We start from the raw sequence: 12,200 nt of genomic DNA, 5'->3' as shown, positions 1-12,200 counted from the left end.
ACTAAGGGAACAAGGCTGGCGATTTGAACCAACAGGTTGCCAATTATTTCCTTGTGGCCTTTGGCAAAACATTATTTGGGGGGGGGGGAGGCTGATGCTGAAAATAAAGCATGCCTGGAAGACATGCTCTTGGACACAAAGACTCAGTTTCCCTTGTTCTCAGATTCAAGTGCTCCTGTGGTCCCTATTCACCAAGTATAATACTTATTTTCTGCTGCCAAATCACTGCCCTTGTTTGCCCTGTGTTGACTTTCAGAGAGGCCTTTAAAAGTATTGTTAGCAGGCAGCATTGCAATTCTTCAAGCGTTAGCTTCTTTCCCAGTGTATCTAGATGTGGGGACAGAGGCATCTTGACTCTAACCACGCCTGCACGTAAATGAACACAGACAGCAATGTGTCTTGTAAACTACAGGGTGTCGATGACAACTGTATTTTAGAACTGTTAAGCAGGATATATTGTAGGAGAAGGAAAATCCAGGTTCACATCCCTCTCCAGCTATGAAACTGTGAAATGGGTAGCCCTGGGCCAGTCACCATATTGTAATACCTCACTAGTATTATAGTAGTACCTTGGGTTACAGACGCTTCAGGTTACAGACAACGCTAACCCAGAAATAGTACCTTGGGTTAAGAAATTTGCTTCAGGATAAGAACAGAAATTGTGCTCTGGTGGGGCAGCGGCAGTGGGAGGCCCCATTAGCTAAAGTGGTACCTCAGGTTAAGAACAGTTTCAGGTTAAGAACGGACCTCCAGAACGAATTAAGTTCTTAACCCAAGGTACCACTGTAGTGTTAGCAGGGATCTTGGAGGCCATATAGCCCAAACCCCTGCTCTGTGCAGGTTCTGAAATGGAAGATGCAAGTCAGGGCCAGCCACCTATAAGGCAACAACCTCGGGCAGCAGGACCCACAGGGGTCTCCAAGGAACGCATCACCTGCCACTGCAGCAGCAGTAGCAACAATAGCTGCAGCACAATCCTTTGAGGCCAGATCTGATGCCTCCTCAGCAGCACTCCCACACCACCACTGCAGTGGCCTCTCAGTGAATAGGAGGCACTGCTGGTCTCCTCCCACCCATAGGAAGGAAACGTTGGGGATGTCCTCTGGGTCTTCTGGATTCTGCACCCACCCAGTGTAATTCAGAGCAGGCCCCTTTTCCTCCCACGACTGCCTTTGATTCCCACTTCAAAAGTCTGCTAATGTTGATTTACTCCCCCCCCCCTTTGTTCCTGGTGTAGCTCTTCACTCATCCCTTTTTCCCTGTACCAAGGTGTGTGTGCAATTTTGAGGTTCCTCTCAGGTGCCAAAATGTCTTAGGCCAGCCCGGATGCAAGTACAGGGACACTGACAGATGGCCAGTCAACCTCTGCTTAAACACCCCCAGTGAAGGACAGTCCACTGCTACATGACACAATTTGTTCCAAAGTCATATAAGGGTTTATCTTGCTTCCCTGCAATTTCCAGCTTCTACCTATTAGTTCTAGTCCTGCCCTCTCAAGCAACAGAGAACAAGCCTGCTCCATCTTCCACGTGACAGTCCTTCAGATATTTGAAGAGAGTATCTATCCTGTGTCCCCTAATTCTTCCACTCTCCGGGCTTAACAGGACACAGTACACCAAACTATCGGCCTGACCATCTACCAGACTGAACACAGTACACCAGACTATCAGTGCATCTCCCTTCACAGGGGTTTACACTTCACAGCTAATTTTACAGGGTTATTTCTAGGGTAAATAAGGGAGCAACCTCTTACGCTGCCCAGGATAGTAGGATAGAAATATAACAACAACAGGCATGTATCTCTCCCACACCCACCCATATATCTGCTACTGCAGACTAAATAAAGACAGAAGTAAACAATGTAAAAAGGCCTTCAAGCACTGACTTTTGGTAGGCAAAGTGGTATGTTACACATATACATTACTAACCGATTACAGAGATGAGGTGGAACAGTTAGTAAAGTGGTGTAGAACCAACAGTTCTAAGGAAAAACCATCTTCCGCAAAAGCTGCTGCTTGCCTTCTATCACTGTGCCATCGAGAGCATGCTCACTTATGGTTTATGTGTGTGGTATGGAAGCTGCACTTCTTGGGATAGGATTGTGTTGCGAAGAATTATCAAAACAGCAGAGAGTATTATTGGCTGTTCACTCTCTACCTTAGAACATATCTATACCATCAGGTGCCACAAAAAGAAACTAGAACTACTCATGTAAAAACACGCTGATTCCCAGACCGTCCACAGGCTGGATTTAGAAGACAATTGGGCCGGATCTGGCCCCCCGGCCTTAGTTTGCCTACCCATGTCATTATTCCTCGCATTAGGGGGACCCACCGATCTGGTGTTTTATTGCGGGTGTATTCTGCAACATGCTGTGGACACAACAATAGTGCATTAGTGCTGGATTTATTCTGCTTTTTCTTTTAAATTGAGGGGCTATAGCACAACAAAAGTGGGACAAAAACTCCCCAGAACATTTGTGGTTTGAAAAGTTATGAGGTTTCAGCAGGATGTTACAGGATACGCACTAACTGGGAATGAAGCAGTATTGACCGCCCCAAAACAATTGAAACTTCAAATAGTATTAGAAGTGGAATTGTGTATGACTGCACTGATAGCAACATGAGCACAAATAAACATGAATATGCAACAAAAATACCGTATTTTTCGCTCCATAGGACGCTCCGGACCATAGGGCGCACCTCATTTTTAGAGGAGGAAACAAGAAAAAAATTTTTTTTCTGGTTTTCCTCCTCTAAAAGCCCTGCTTTGTTTTGTTTTTTGTTTTGTTTTTGAGGATCAGCTAAAGGTTTTGCAGCTTTTTTGCAAAGGGAAAAGCCCTGGGGTTTTGGGGGGGGGGTTTGGAGGATCAGCTAAAGGTTTTGCTGCTGTTTTTGCAAAGGCAAAAGGCCTTTTTTGAGAATCAGCTAAAAGTTTTGCAGCTTTTTTTGCAAAGGGAAAAGCCCTAGGGTTTTTTTTGGGTTTTTTTTTTTTTTTGAGGATCAACTAAAGGTTTTGCAGCTTTTTTTGCAAAGGGGGAAAAGCAAAGAGGAAAAGCCCCATTTTTATGGGGTTTAACTCACATTTCTGAAAAATCTTAAGGAAAGGGAGCCATTTCTACTGTTTCCAGACAGATAATCTAATCAGCCAGTCACATGTCCTGGGGAAACAAACAACCTCCCTCTGCAGCACATTCAACAAAGGAGGGCGGGGCTGAAAGGGAGCCGGGGACTCTTATCTCTCTCCCGATCTCTTGCTGATCAGCTGCTGAGCGGGTCCTTTCAACACTCCCTTTTCTCTTTGTAAAATAAAAAGCACAATCTGCTTTTGGCCCCTGGGCAATTCAGCTCCAGGGACCACCATTCGCTCCATAAGACGCACAGGTATTTCCCCTTACTTTTTAGGAGGAAAAAAGTGCGTCTTATGGAGCAAAAAATACGGTAACATCTAGAGAAGCCCTAGGTAGGGATACCCATGTGAAAGCCCAACCATTGGTTCGATCAAGACAAGCGTGTTTGTCAGCCCACACAGTTTCCTGTGCACTGCATAGGGGGATGAGAAGGAGTCCTAATGTATGAAACAGGCTCTGGGGCCAAGCAATAGTCAGCCCTGAATCAAACTGAAGCCTGAGCCTTTGGGGGACGTTTACACATTCCAAAAGTGATCTCAGATTAGTCTGAAAGGGAAGGCAAGGGTTCCTGAGACTGGTTTTGTAATAAGTAAAAAATCAACAAACACGCAGCAAAGTAGTGACTGGGTTTTAGGCTGGCTCCTGATTTTTCCAGGGAGACTGCAACCATCTGCTGCTAGACTCTCTAGATCAATGTATAATGTTTGCTGGTTTAATGCATCCTGAAATCAACCCCCAAAGCCATGTGATAAGGAAACTTTATCACTTTGTAAATTGATACCCTTTGGAGTTCAATATTTGCAAAAGATTAAGTAGCAGGGTTTGACAATGACAAAAGGAGTTGTTGAAAGGAATGATTATTATACTTCCTGTGCATTTGCTGAATGGTCACTCCATGCACATTCATTCTGGTTTCAGTCGTCCTAAGCTACACTGAGGGGCAATGGAGGAGGAATGTCTCCGAGATATGCATCCAAAGGACTCACCTGTTAGAAATTTTCTCAGTTCCAACATAGAGGGCACTCCTCATAAGACCAGCCCGAGTTCCCATAAAGGCCATATCCACCCCTCCTTCAGCCTCACTGTTGGATGCAGTTGCACAAAGAGAAAGAGAGAGAAAGATATATAGCATTAGGTTTCTGCAGAACCAGTTCAATATACTTTACACCAAACAACCTGAGGTTAGTGGGGCACAGAATACAAGCTTTGCATACAAAATACCCTAGGTTCAGTTCCCAGCATCTCCAGGAAGAGCTGGGAAAGGCTGTTCTCTGAAGGCCTGGAGAGTAGCTGACAGTTAATGCAGACAACATTGTGCTGGATGGACTCATCTGACTCAGCATAAGGCAGTTTCCAATGTTCCTTTGTGATAACCGCACACATGTCACCACCATTACCACCTTCCAGTGTTACAGAGGGTGATGGTATTCTATTCTTGGCCTGAGGAACTGCAACCTTCATATTTTCTTTCTGTAAGAAATCATTCCCTATGAGGAAAGGCTAACTCTCCACCCCCATCATTCAGCCTGTTCACTGAGGTCCAGCTCCAAAGGCCTGCTGGCAGTTTCCTCATTGCAAGAAGTGAAGTTACAGAGAACCAGACAGAGGGCCTTCTCAGTAGCAGCACCCACCCTGTGGAATGTCCTCCCACCAAATGTCAAACAGATAAATAACTACATAATTTTCTGAAGACACCTAAAGGCAGCCCTGTATGTGGAAGTTTTTAATGTTTGACATTTTGCTGTGCTTTTATTATGCTGGAAACTGCCCAGGGTGGCTGGGGCAACCCAGTCAGATAGGTGGGGTATGAGATAATAATAATAATAATAATAATAATAATAATAATAATAATAATAATTCCCACATAGAGCACATTAAAGTAGTCTAGCCTGGATTCAACAAGAACATGTTTAGATGTGGCAAAACCTGCCTTAAATTATGAAGCATGCACTTACTCAGACAGGTTGAGTGCTAATGTTGTCCAGTAGGCTTCCATGGGTGCTGTTACTACAGCATCAAACAGCACCTCTTGAACTAATTCTTCATCGCCTGGGTATGAGAATGAAGAGAGATAAAGGAGAAAGACCAAGTGCAAAGACTAAGTAAGGCTTTATGAAGCTTTGAATACCTTATTTTGTTACATTTATCGACCCTAATGCATGGTTTGCATGCATGGTCTTTTCCTAATTTTATGCTAGGATCTAGGAATCTGTATTTATTCACCATTTGTAGAATTTGGTACAAAGCCCCCACAAACTATCTCAAATATTAACATTTCCCAAATAGAAAAATCTCTGTATTTCATATTAATGTTGGTACCCTAAACAAATTTGCTAAGAAGGAGCACTGAATTCTTTAAGAAGATCTGCATCCAGATAAATATGTTTTGACCTTCACCCTTAATTAAAATTTTGATTTAAGAATCTATATTTTTAAAACCTGCAGTCTCTAGATCAGGGGTCCCCAAACTAAGGCCCGGGGGCCGGATGCGGCCCAATTGCCTTCTAAATGCGGCCCGCGGACGGTCCGGGAATCAACGTGTTTTTACATGAGTAGAATGTGTCCAGGCCCGTCTTAGAGGGATCGGCCGCCCTGGCGCAGCGATCCCTCGGCGCCCCCAGCCTGCCGCCTCTCCGCCCGCCTCCCTCCCGCGCTGGCCACCCCTCGGGAGGGGGGGTGGGCGAGCGGGGGATGAGGGGCGTGGCGTTGGAGCGGGCGCCCGCACTCCGGCGGGCGGAGGATGAGGGGCGGGCGGACGGGCGCTCGCGCACCGGCGGGCGGGCGGGCTGCAAGCCGGCCGCCCTCGCCTCCCAGAGCCCCAGCTGGAGTGCTGGAAGGTCGCGCAAAGCCCCGCGCCGCTTCAGCGCTCCAGCTGGGGCTCCGGGAGGCGAGGGCGGGCGGCTTACAGCCCGCGCGAGTGCCCGCCTGCCCGTGGGGGCGGGGGCGGGTTGGGGAGGGGGAGCCCGGTATGCCGGCGGGCTCGCGGGGGCGCCCCTGGGGTGCCCGCCGCCCTGGCGCGCCGCGCCACCGGCCTCTATGGATGAGACGGCTCTGAATGTGTCCTTTTATTTAAAATGTATCTCTGGGTTATTTGTGGGGCCTGCCTGGTGTTTACATGAGTAGAACATTTGCTTTTATTTAAAATGCATCTCTGGGTTATTTGTGGGGCATAGGAATTCGTTCATTTTTTTCTTCAAAATATAGTCTGGCCCCCCATAAGGTCTGAAGGACAGTGGACCGGCCCCCTGCTGAAAAGGTTTGCTGACCCCTGCTCTAGATACTGCTAAAATGCAAGTTTTTTTCCTGAAGAGAGTAGCAAGTTGCAGAATGTCTTCACCACACAGCAAGAGTGCTAGTGCTCAGGATTCCTGCCAGTCAGCTGTGCCTTCCAAGGAGCTCAAAATGGGCATTCCACCCCTTCCCACTCCTCATTTTTCCATTTTTCTTTTCTGATATTCAATATTTGGGATAGAAGGATCTGTCAATTTCAGTTATTTCCATTTCTCGATTTTCCAGACTTAAATTTAGTTACCTCTTTCTTTTTAAAATCTTTTTCAGTTGAAGTAAGTCACACAAAACAATACAATAAAAATAATTCAAATACAAAAAGTAGTGCAGTACAGCTAAAAGAGACTTATTTAGCTCTCCACATTTTGCATCAATTTTTACAATCGTCATGAAAATTCACCAGCATTTTAATGAAAAATTCCCCTAAAAATGCATTTTTATATGCAGTTTTGATTAACGCACACATTTTTGCAAACAATCTCCACTAATATAATGCATTTTATATTTTATTTTCACTAATATATTCATTTTTAATGCACACTTTCTCCTAATATATGCATGTTTAAAAACTGCAAGATTCGGTTAGCATATTGATTCAGAAAGTATAAATTTGATAGATTTGGCTTTAGAATTCTAATTTAGAATTCCACACCATCTAAAGAGTACCATATTGGATGCCCCTGTCTGGCTCAAACAAATAGGTGGCTTAACCCAGAGTAACTTTCTTCTTGTTATTGAGGCATATTTACCTCTCAAGTCCTCCTTCATTCAAGCCTCTGGAGAGAGGTTTGCTCTCCAGAACATCCTTGCCTAGAAAAGGCAGACTACTGGGCTGATAGGTTGAAGCTAGATGACGAAATCATAACTCAGTGGTGCAGGTTCTGTATTTCACACAGAGGGTTCCGGGTTCAAGCCCTGGCATCTCCAAGTAGGTCTATCTGAAACCCTGGAAACCTACTGCCAAGTGAGCACACACAGTACTGAGTTAGATGGACCATTGGTCTGACTCAGTATGAGGCAGCTTCCTATATATTCCTATGAAGGAGGCAGATGTGACAGTGGGAGACAAAGGTTAAGTTAATACATAAAGAGAGACAGATACATTAATAGTTGCTAGCAATCAAAGCCATGATAGCCAAAAGCTCAACTTTCATTTTCAGTGAGCAGCATGCCTCTGACTAACCGAACAAAGCTGGGAGATTAATGAGAAGAGGTGTATGTCACCATCTGCCTAGGCATGGGCTGAACCTGCCAGTTCCAATTTGCAGTTAATTTGAAAACCAAGGCAGGGCTCAGAATTAATTATGAGTAGGTAGTAGTGCCATGCTGATTACATCGTCAGCATACAATGGGGGCACATAGACCTCAAAGCATGTTGTACCCTGGACAGCAGGAATCCTCAGGTGAGACAGAAAAAGGGAGGAATGTGGAAGACGTGGCAGGACTGTGGTTCTCCATCATACAAGGATTTTGGATGTGGCACACAGGTTAAACATACTGATTGCCCCAGTGCTTCATTCATGCTTAATGCTTTTGTATTCCACTTCTGCAATTATGGGATCAGACCTCTCTTGAATAGCGACAATGTCACATATAGATGAACTAACTTGCTATCATAAGTAGGGATGGTGGAAAAATTAATTTCATTTTGCATTTAAAGGCAAACCTACCTAATCAACACATTCTGAAACAATACATGAACCATCCTTTGAAATTCATACTTTTGCAAATGTTGCAGTGCATTTCTCCAGCCACGAATACTGTAGTGTGCATAAAAATGTATTTATTTGTAAATATCATATACAAAAATGCATCATATGATGGAAAATTGCTTTGTAAAAGTGTATACTAAGGCAAAATTGCATACAAAAATGTGTTCCATTAGAATGTTGATGAATCTTCATGAGGACTTTTAAAAAAATGCAAATGAGACCTGAACTTGGAAAAATGAGAAATTGAGAGAAACCGAAATTGGCAGATTCTCCCATCCCTAATCATAATAAGGCTTCTTGTTAGGATGTATTCCAGGAGCAGAGCTGTCAACCTTCCTTTTTTATGCACTGGGAAACGGCCATAGCTGTCAACTTTCCCTTTTTTTGCAATGGGAAACGGCGCTGGAATAAGGGAATTTCCCACACAAAAAAGGAAAGTTGACGGTTATGTCCAGGAGTAATATTCCAGAACTCACATTCCAGGTCAGCTTCTGCTCCTGTGAGGAAACGGACCACGGCCTCTAACTGACTCAGCTTCCTGTGATCTGGATCAATATCTGTAATGCAATAAATCCTAGAAAGAAAGAGACCAAAAATGTGATTCAGAAGTTCCTTTGGACAACTTTTCTGCACTCATGTCCTGGCAAATCTGCATGCTTGGGATGGAGCTCAAACCTCAGTTGGAACAACTCCCATGATATCTGATCTCCAGTATATACCGAATAAATGAAGACAGTTGCCATGGCTAAGACCTGTCAGCTCCGGACCCAAATGTTCACTACTCACAGTAATGGAGACCCTACACCCTAGGAGAGTGTTTTTCAACCTTTTTTGGGCAAAGGCACACTTGTTTCATGAAAAAAATCACGAGGCACACCACCATTAGAAAATGTTAAAAAAATTAACTCTGTGCCTATATTGACTATATATAAAGTAATTTTTCATTTTTTCCCACGGCACACCAGGCAACATCTCGCGGCACACTAGTGTGCCGCGGAACAGTGGTTGAAAAACACTGCCCTAGGACATGTCCTGTGACTGAAAAAATGGTCCAGAAAGTAACGTCAAACCATCCTTTGCACCCATATCAGTGCATCAGGAACAAAGAATGTTACTTGGTTTCTAGGTCTATGCACTTGCTCAAGATGCATCACTGCAAAGACACCTGGAAGCAAAGGCAAGAACTTGAATCAAATTGCTCCAAAAATATAGCTCTGCACTTTAGCTATAAATTATATCCATGCTAAGTGGTAAGTGGGGGCAGCTCAACAATCAATCATTTGAGGATATCAGTGATGGAGCTGGATTAGGGCAACTATAGAGAATGTTTTGATAAGAATAAAAGATTCCCGAGAAAACGTAGTTCTAACTTAAGGGGGGGGGGGTTGTGCAGGTTGTTTATTTAGCATCTAGGAAAGTTAGGCTCCTCACAAAAAGTTTAAAATAACACGGTGCAGTTATTTCATAGCATCCACATTGTTCCTTGGGATACAGACTTACATAAACATATGTTGTTGCCTTAAGACAGGCAGGGCATTGGTTCATACAGGGCAGCAGGCAAAAAAATTCCTTTTCTCCAACACTGCTAAGATACTTTAACGGGAGATTCCAGGGACTGAACACAAAACCTTCTGCTTGCAAAAATGTTATCTGCCACTGAGCTTTGGCCCCTTAGATGCCAGGACCATGTTTTCTCAAGGCCTTCAATGTAAATTCCCCAAAGCCAAGCAGCAGCTCATTCGTCCCCTTCCCAGGTCCCCCCCCCCCAAATTAGAAGAATTCCTGCCACTTACCACTCATTGGCTAAAGTCAAGTCTGGCTGCAGCAGATCATGTAAACCTGAAACCGAAAAGCAAATGCTGCAATAAAGACTCATTTATTCACAGCCTTATGGATTCAACATGTTTTTGTATCCTGTGTTTCCCCCAGGAATAGAAATGGGAGGGTGAATTTTCAGGGGGTGAAGATGATACCTCTAGACCTCAGTGAATGTGAGCTTAGGCTGTGGGGGTGTTTTAATTATTTTCCCTCTTTAGATCACACTCCATTTCCTGTTTACAGGTCAGCCTGTTTGAATCACATGGTTTAGATGTGTTATAAAACCATGGGTTCTAAAATTCCACATTCTGAGAAAGGGGTGTGGCCCAGGGAAGGTCCTGAGGGTCAGAGAGAGAATCCAGGAAGACCATATCCCACACCCAGGCCTTAGGTTCCTCACTACAGGTACATATGAACCAGTTTTTTGGGGGTAATTTGGGGAATGTGTTTCCATAATATATATTTCAGGGATTTAATTAATAGGCATCTATTGCCAAGCTCCTGATTCAAATAGGGAAACAAATACTTAGGAGATGTGGCAGTGTTGTGTGGCAAAGGAAAGAACAGTTTGAGATATGAACCCAGCTGTGTTAAAGCAAGGCAATGCTCCATCAATTCTCCCTGTGATTGCTTGATGAAGCTGTGCCATTCATCCTACCTTCTTCCACTGAAGTGTCCCCAAGCAGGATGTATTCACCGTGCCCTCGTGATAGAACGACTCCCAGACTGTGGATTGAAAGATGAAAGAGAAAATGTTTTCCAGCAAGGAGACTTGCAAAGGCCTGTATTGTGTGGTGGAGCTACTACTGTAATAAACACCAACTTACTTGCACTGAAAAATTCTCCTCATTTACACACTGCTGAATTAACATTCTAAAATGTTTGAAGCCCCTCAAAACTTGGATTTTGATAGTGTAAGTTGAATGCTGCCATGAAAAACTGATTTTTTTTTAGTAGTGAATCATCACTTAAATTGAAATCTCATTACTGAAACATACATTGTGAAATTCCAAATTACAGGAATGCAACTAACCAGTAAAAGAACTCTAAGGCTAGAAAGGACCTGAAAATGAACCAAGTCCTTAAAAGTAACAGCATATGGCGTAGCCCTTCTAGGAATGTAGCACTTTGGGATGTCAGTGGGAGAATTTATGACCAAGTGGGGCCTGCAACAAAGTGTTGCAGGATAGAGTAACCCTGCTCAAGCCAGCCACCCATCTCCATTTCCAGGATACTCTATTTCATAACCTACCTAGCTTTCCATCCCTACTCTCCACCTTAGGTCAGTCAGTATTTTGTGGCCACTGGTCACACCCACTCTTTGTTGGGCTATTTCCCAAACCTTAACGCTTAAAAAAAATGTTTTGTACTTCTCCAAACTTTGATGGTTTCCCCAAGCCTGCAGCTGCCTCCCTCTGGTGTGTGGATGATGCCAGTTTGACTGCAATCAGAGTTGGCTATATGTATTAATGTTCTCCTTTATCAAAGTCCTGCTGTTCATTGAAATATATCAAGTGTTCTACCCCATCTTCTCCCCGAGGCCCAGGATTTCATTTTTAATACAGGGAGAGCATGTTATCTTCCACCTATATTTGGTATAGTCCAGGAAGGGCATGATATATCTGAACATGTAATTCAGTCTTGAAGCAGGTCTTCCTCAGATTAACCTCACTATCGAGACTACCGTGTGCTTAATTAAAAGCAAACTAGATGTCTCCACAAGTGAGCCAAGGCAAGTGGTCTGACTGTGCAGATGTCTCCCACCTGCTAGCCCATATAAACATGGACAATGTTTATTTAAAAAAAAATAAAAAATGAGATGCGCTGTAGCTGAAGTCCACCCAGACATCAAGTGCTGCATTTTAGATGCCCTTTTCTTTTTTTCCAGAGGTGAAGAGGTAAGTTGTAGCCACTTTTTAAAGTTCTTAAATAAGTATAAATCAGAGGTGGGAAACCTGGGACCCTCCAGATGTGGTTGGATCAACTCCCATGGGCATAGCCAGTGATCAGGGATAGTGGGAGTTGCAGTACAGCAACATCTGGAAAGCCGCATGTTCCCAACCCTTGCTCTAAGGGACCTGCCCACTCACCTAAAGGGTGTGCCGCTGATATCAGTAAAGAAATAGTCATTAGTGAGGAAGAGAACCCGTTTCTGGAAAAGAAGAGAGAGAGAGAGAGAGAAATCACAATCAGAAGTGTAGTTTTGTCTCTTAAATGTGACCACTAGTCATGTCCAAATAGCAGCTGCATTT

The 12,200-nt window shown here is 43.9% G+C and overlaps 1 protein-coding gene across 1 annotated transcript in view; it reads right to left on the bottom strand.

Annotated features, from left to right (window-relative positions):
• The window catches only part of CACNA2D4 (calcium voltage-gated channel auxiliary subunit alpha2delta 4), a 172,816-nt gene that overhangs the window by 100,691 nt on the left and 59,925 nt on the right, over positions 1-12,200 (bottom strand). The window contains exons 20-25 of the mRNA XM_033162586.1: positions 12,039-12,100; positions 10,607-10,674; positions 9,924-9,969; positions 8,607-8,704; positions 5,086-5,179; positions 4,117-4,212 (exon numbers count right to left, since the gene is read on the bottom strand). Coding sequence (XP_033018477.1) covers positions 4,117-4,212; positions 5,086-5,179; positions 8,607-8,704; positions 9,924-9,969; positions 10,607-10,674; positions 12,039-12,100 — 464 coding nt within the window. The remainder of the gene's footprint in view (positions 1-4,116; positions 4,213-5,085; positions 5,180-8,606; positions 8,705-9,923; positions 9,970-10,606; positions 10,675-12,038; positions 12,101-12,200) is intronic.

The sequence above is a fragment of the Lacerta agilis genome, chromosome 10 (genome assembly GCF_009819535.1).
Source record: "Lacerta agilis isolate rLacAgi1 chromosome 10, rLacAgi1.pri, whole genome shotgun sequence".
Classification (NCBI taxonomy): domain Eukaryota; kingdom Metazoa; phylum Chordata; class Lepidosauria; order Squamata; family Lacertidae; genus Lacerta; species Lacerta agilis.
This window is presented reverse-complemented; position numbering and strand designations above follow the sequence as displayed.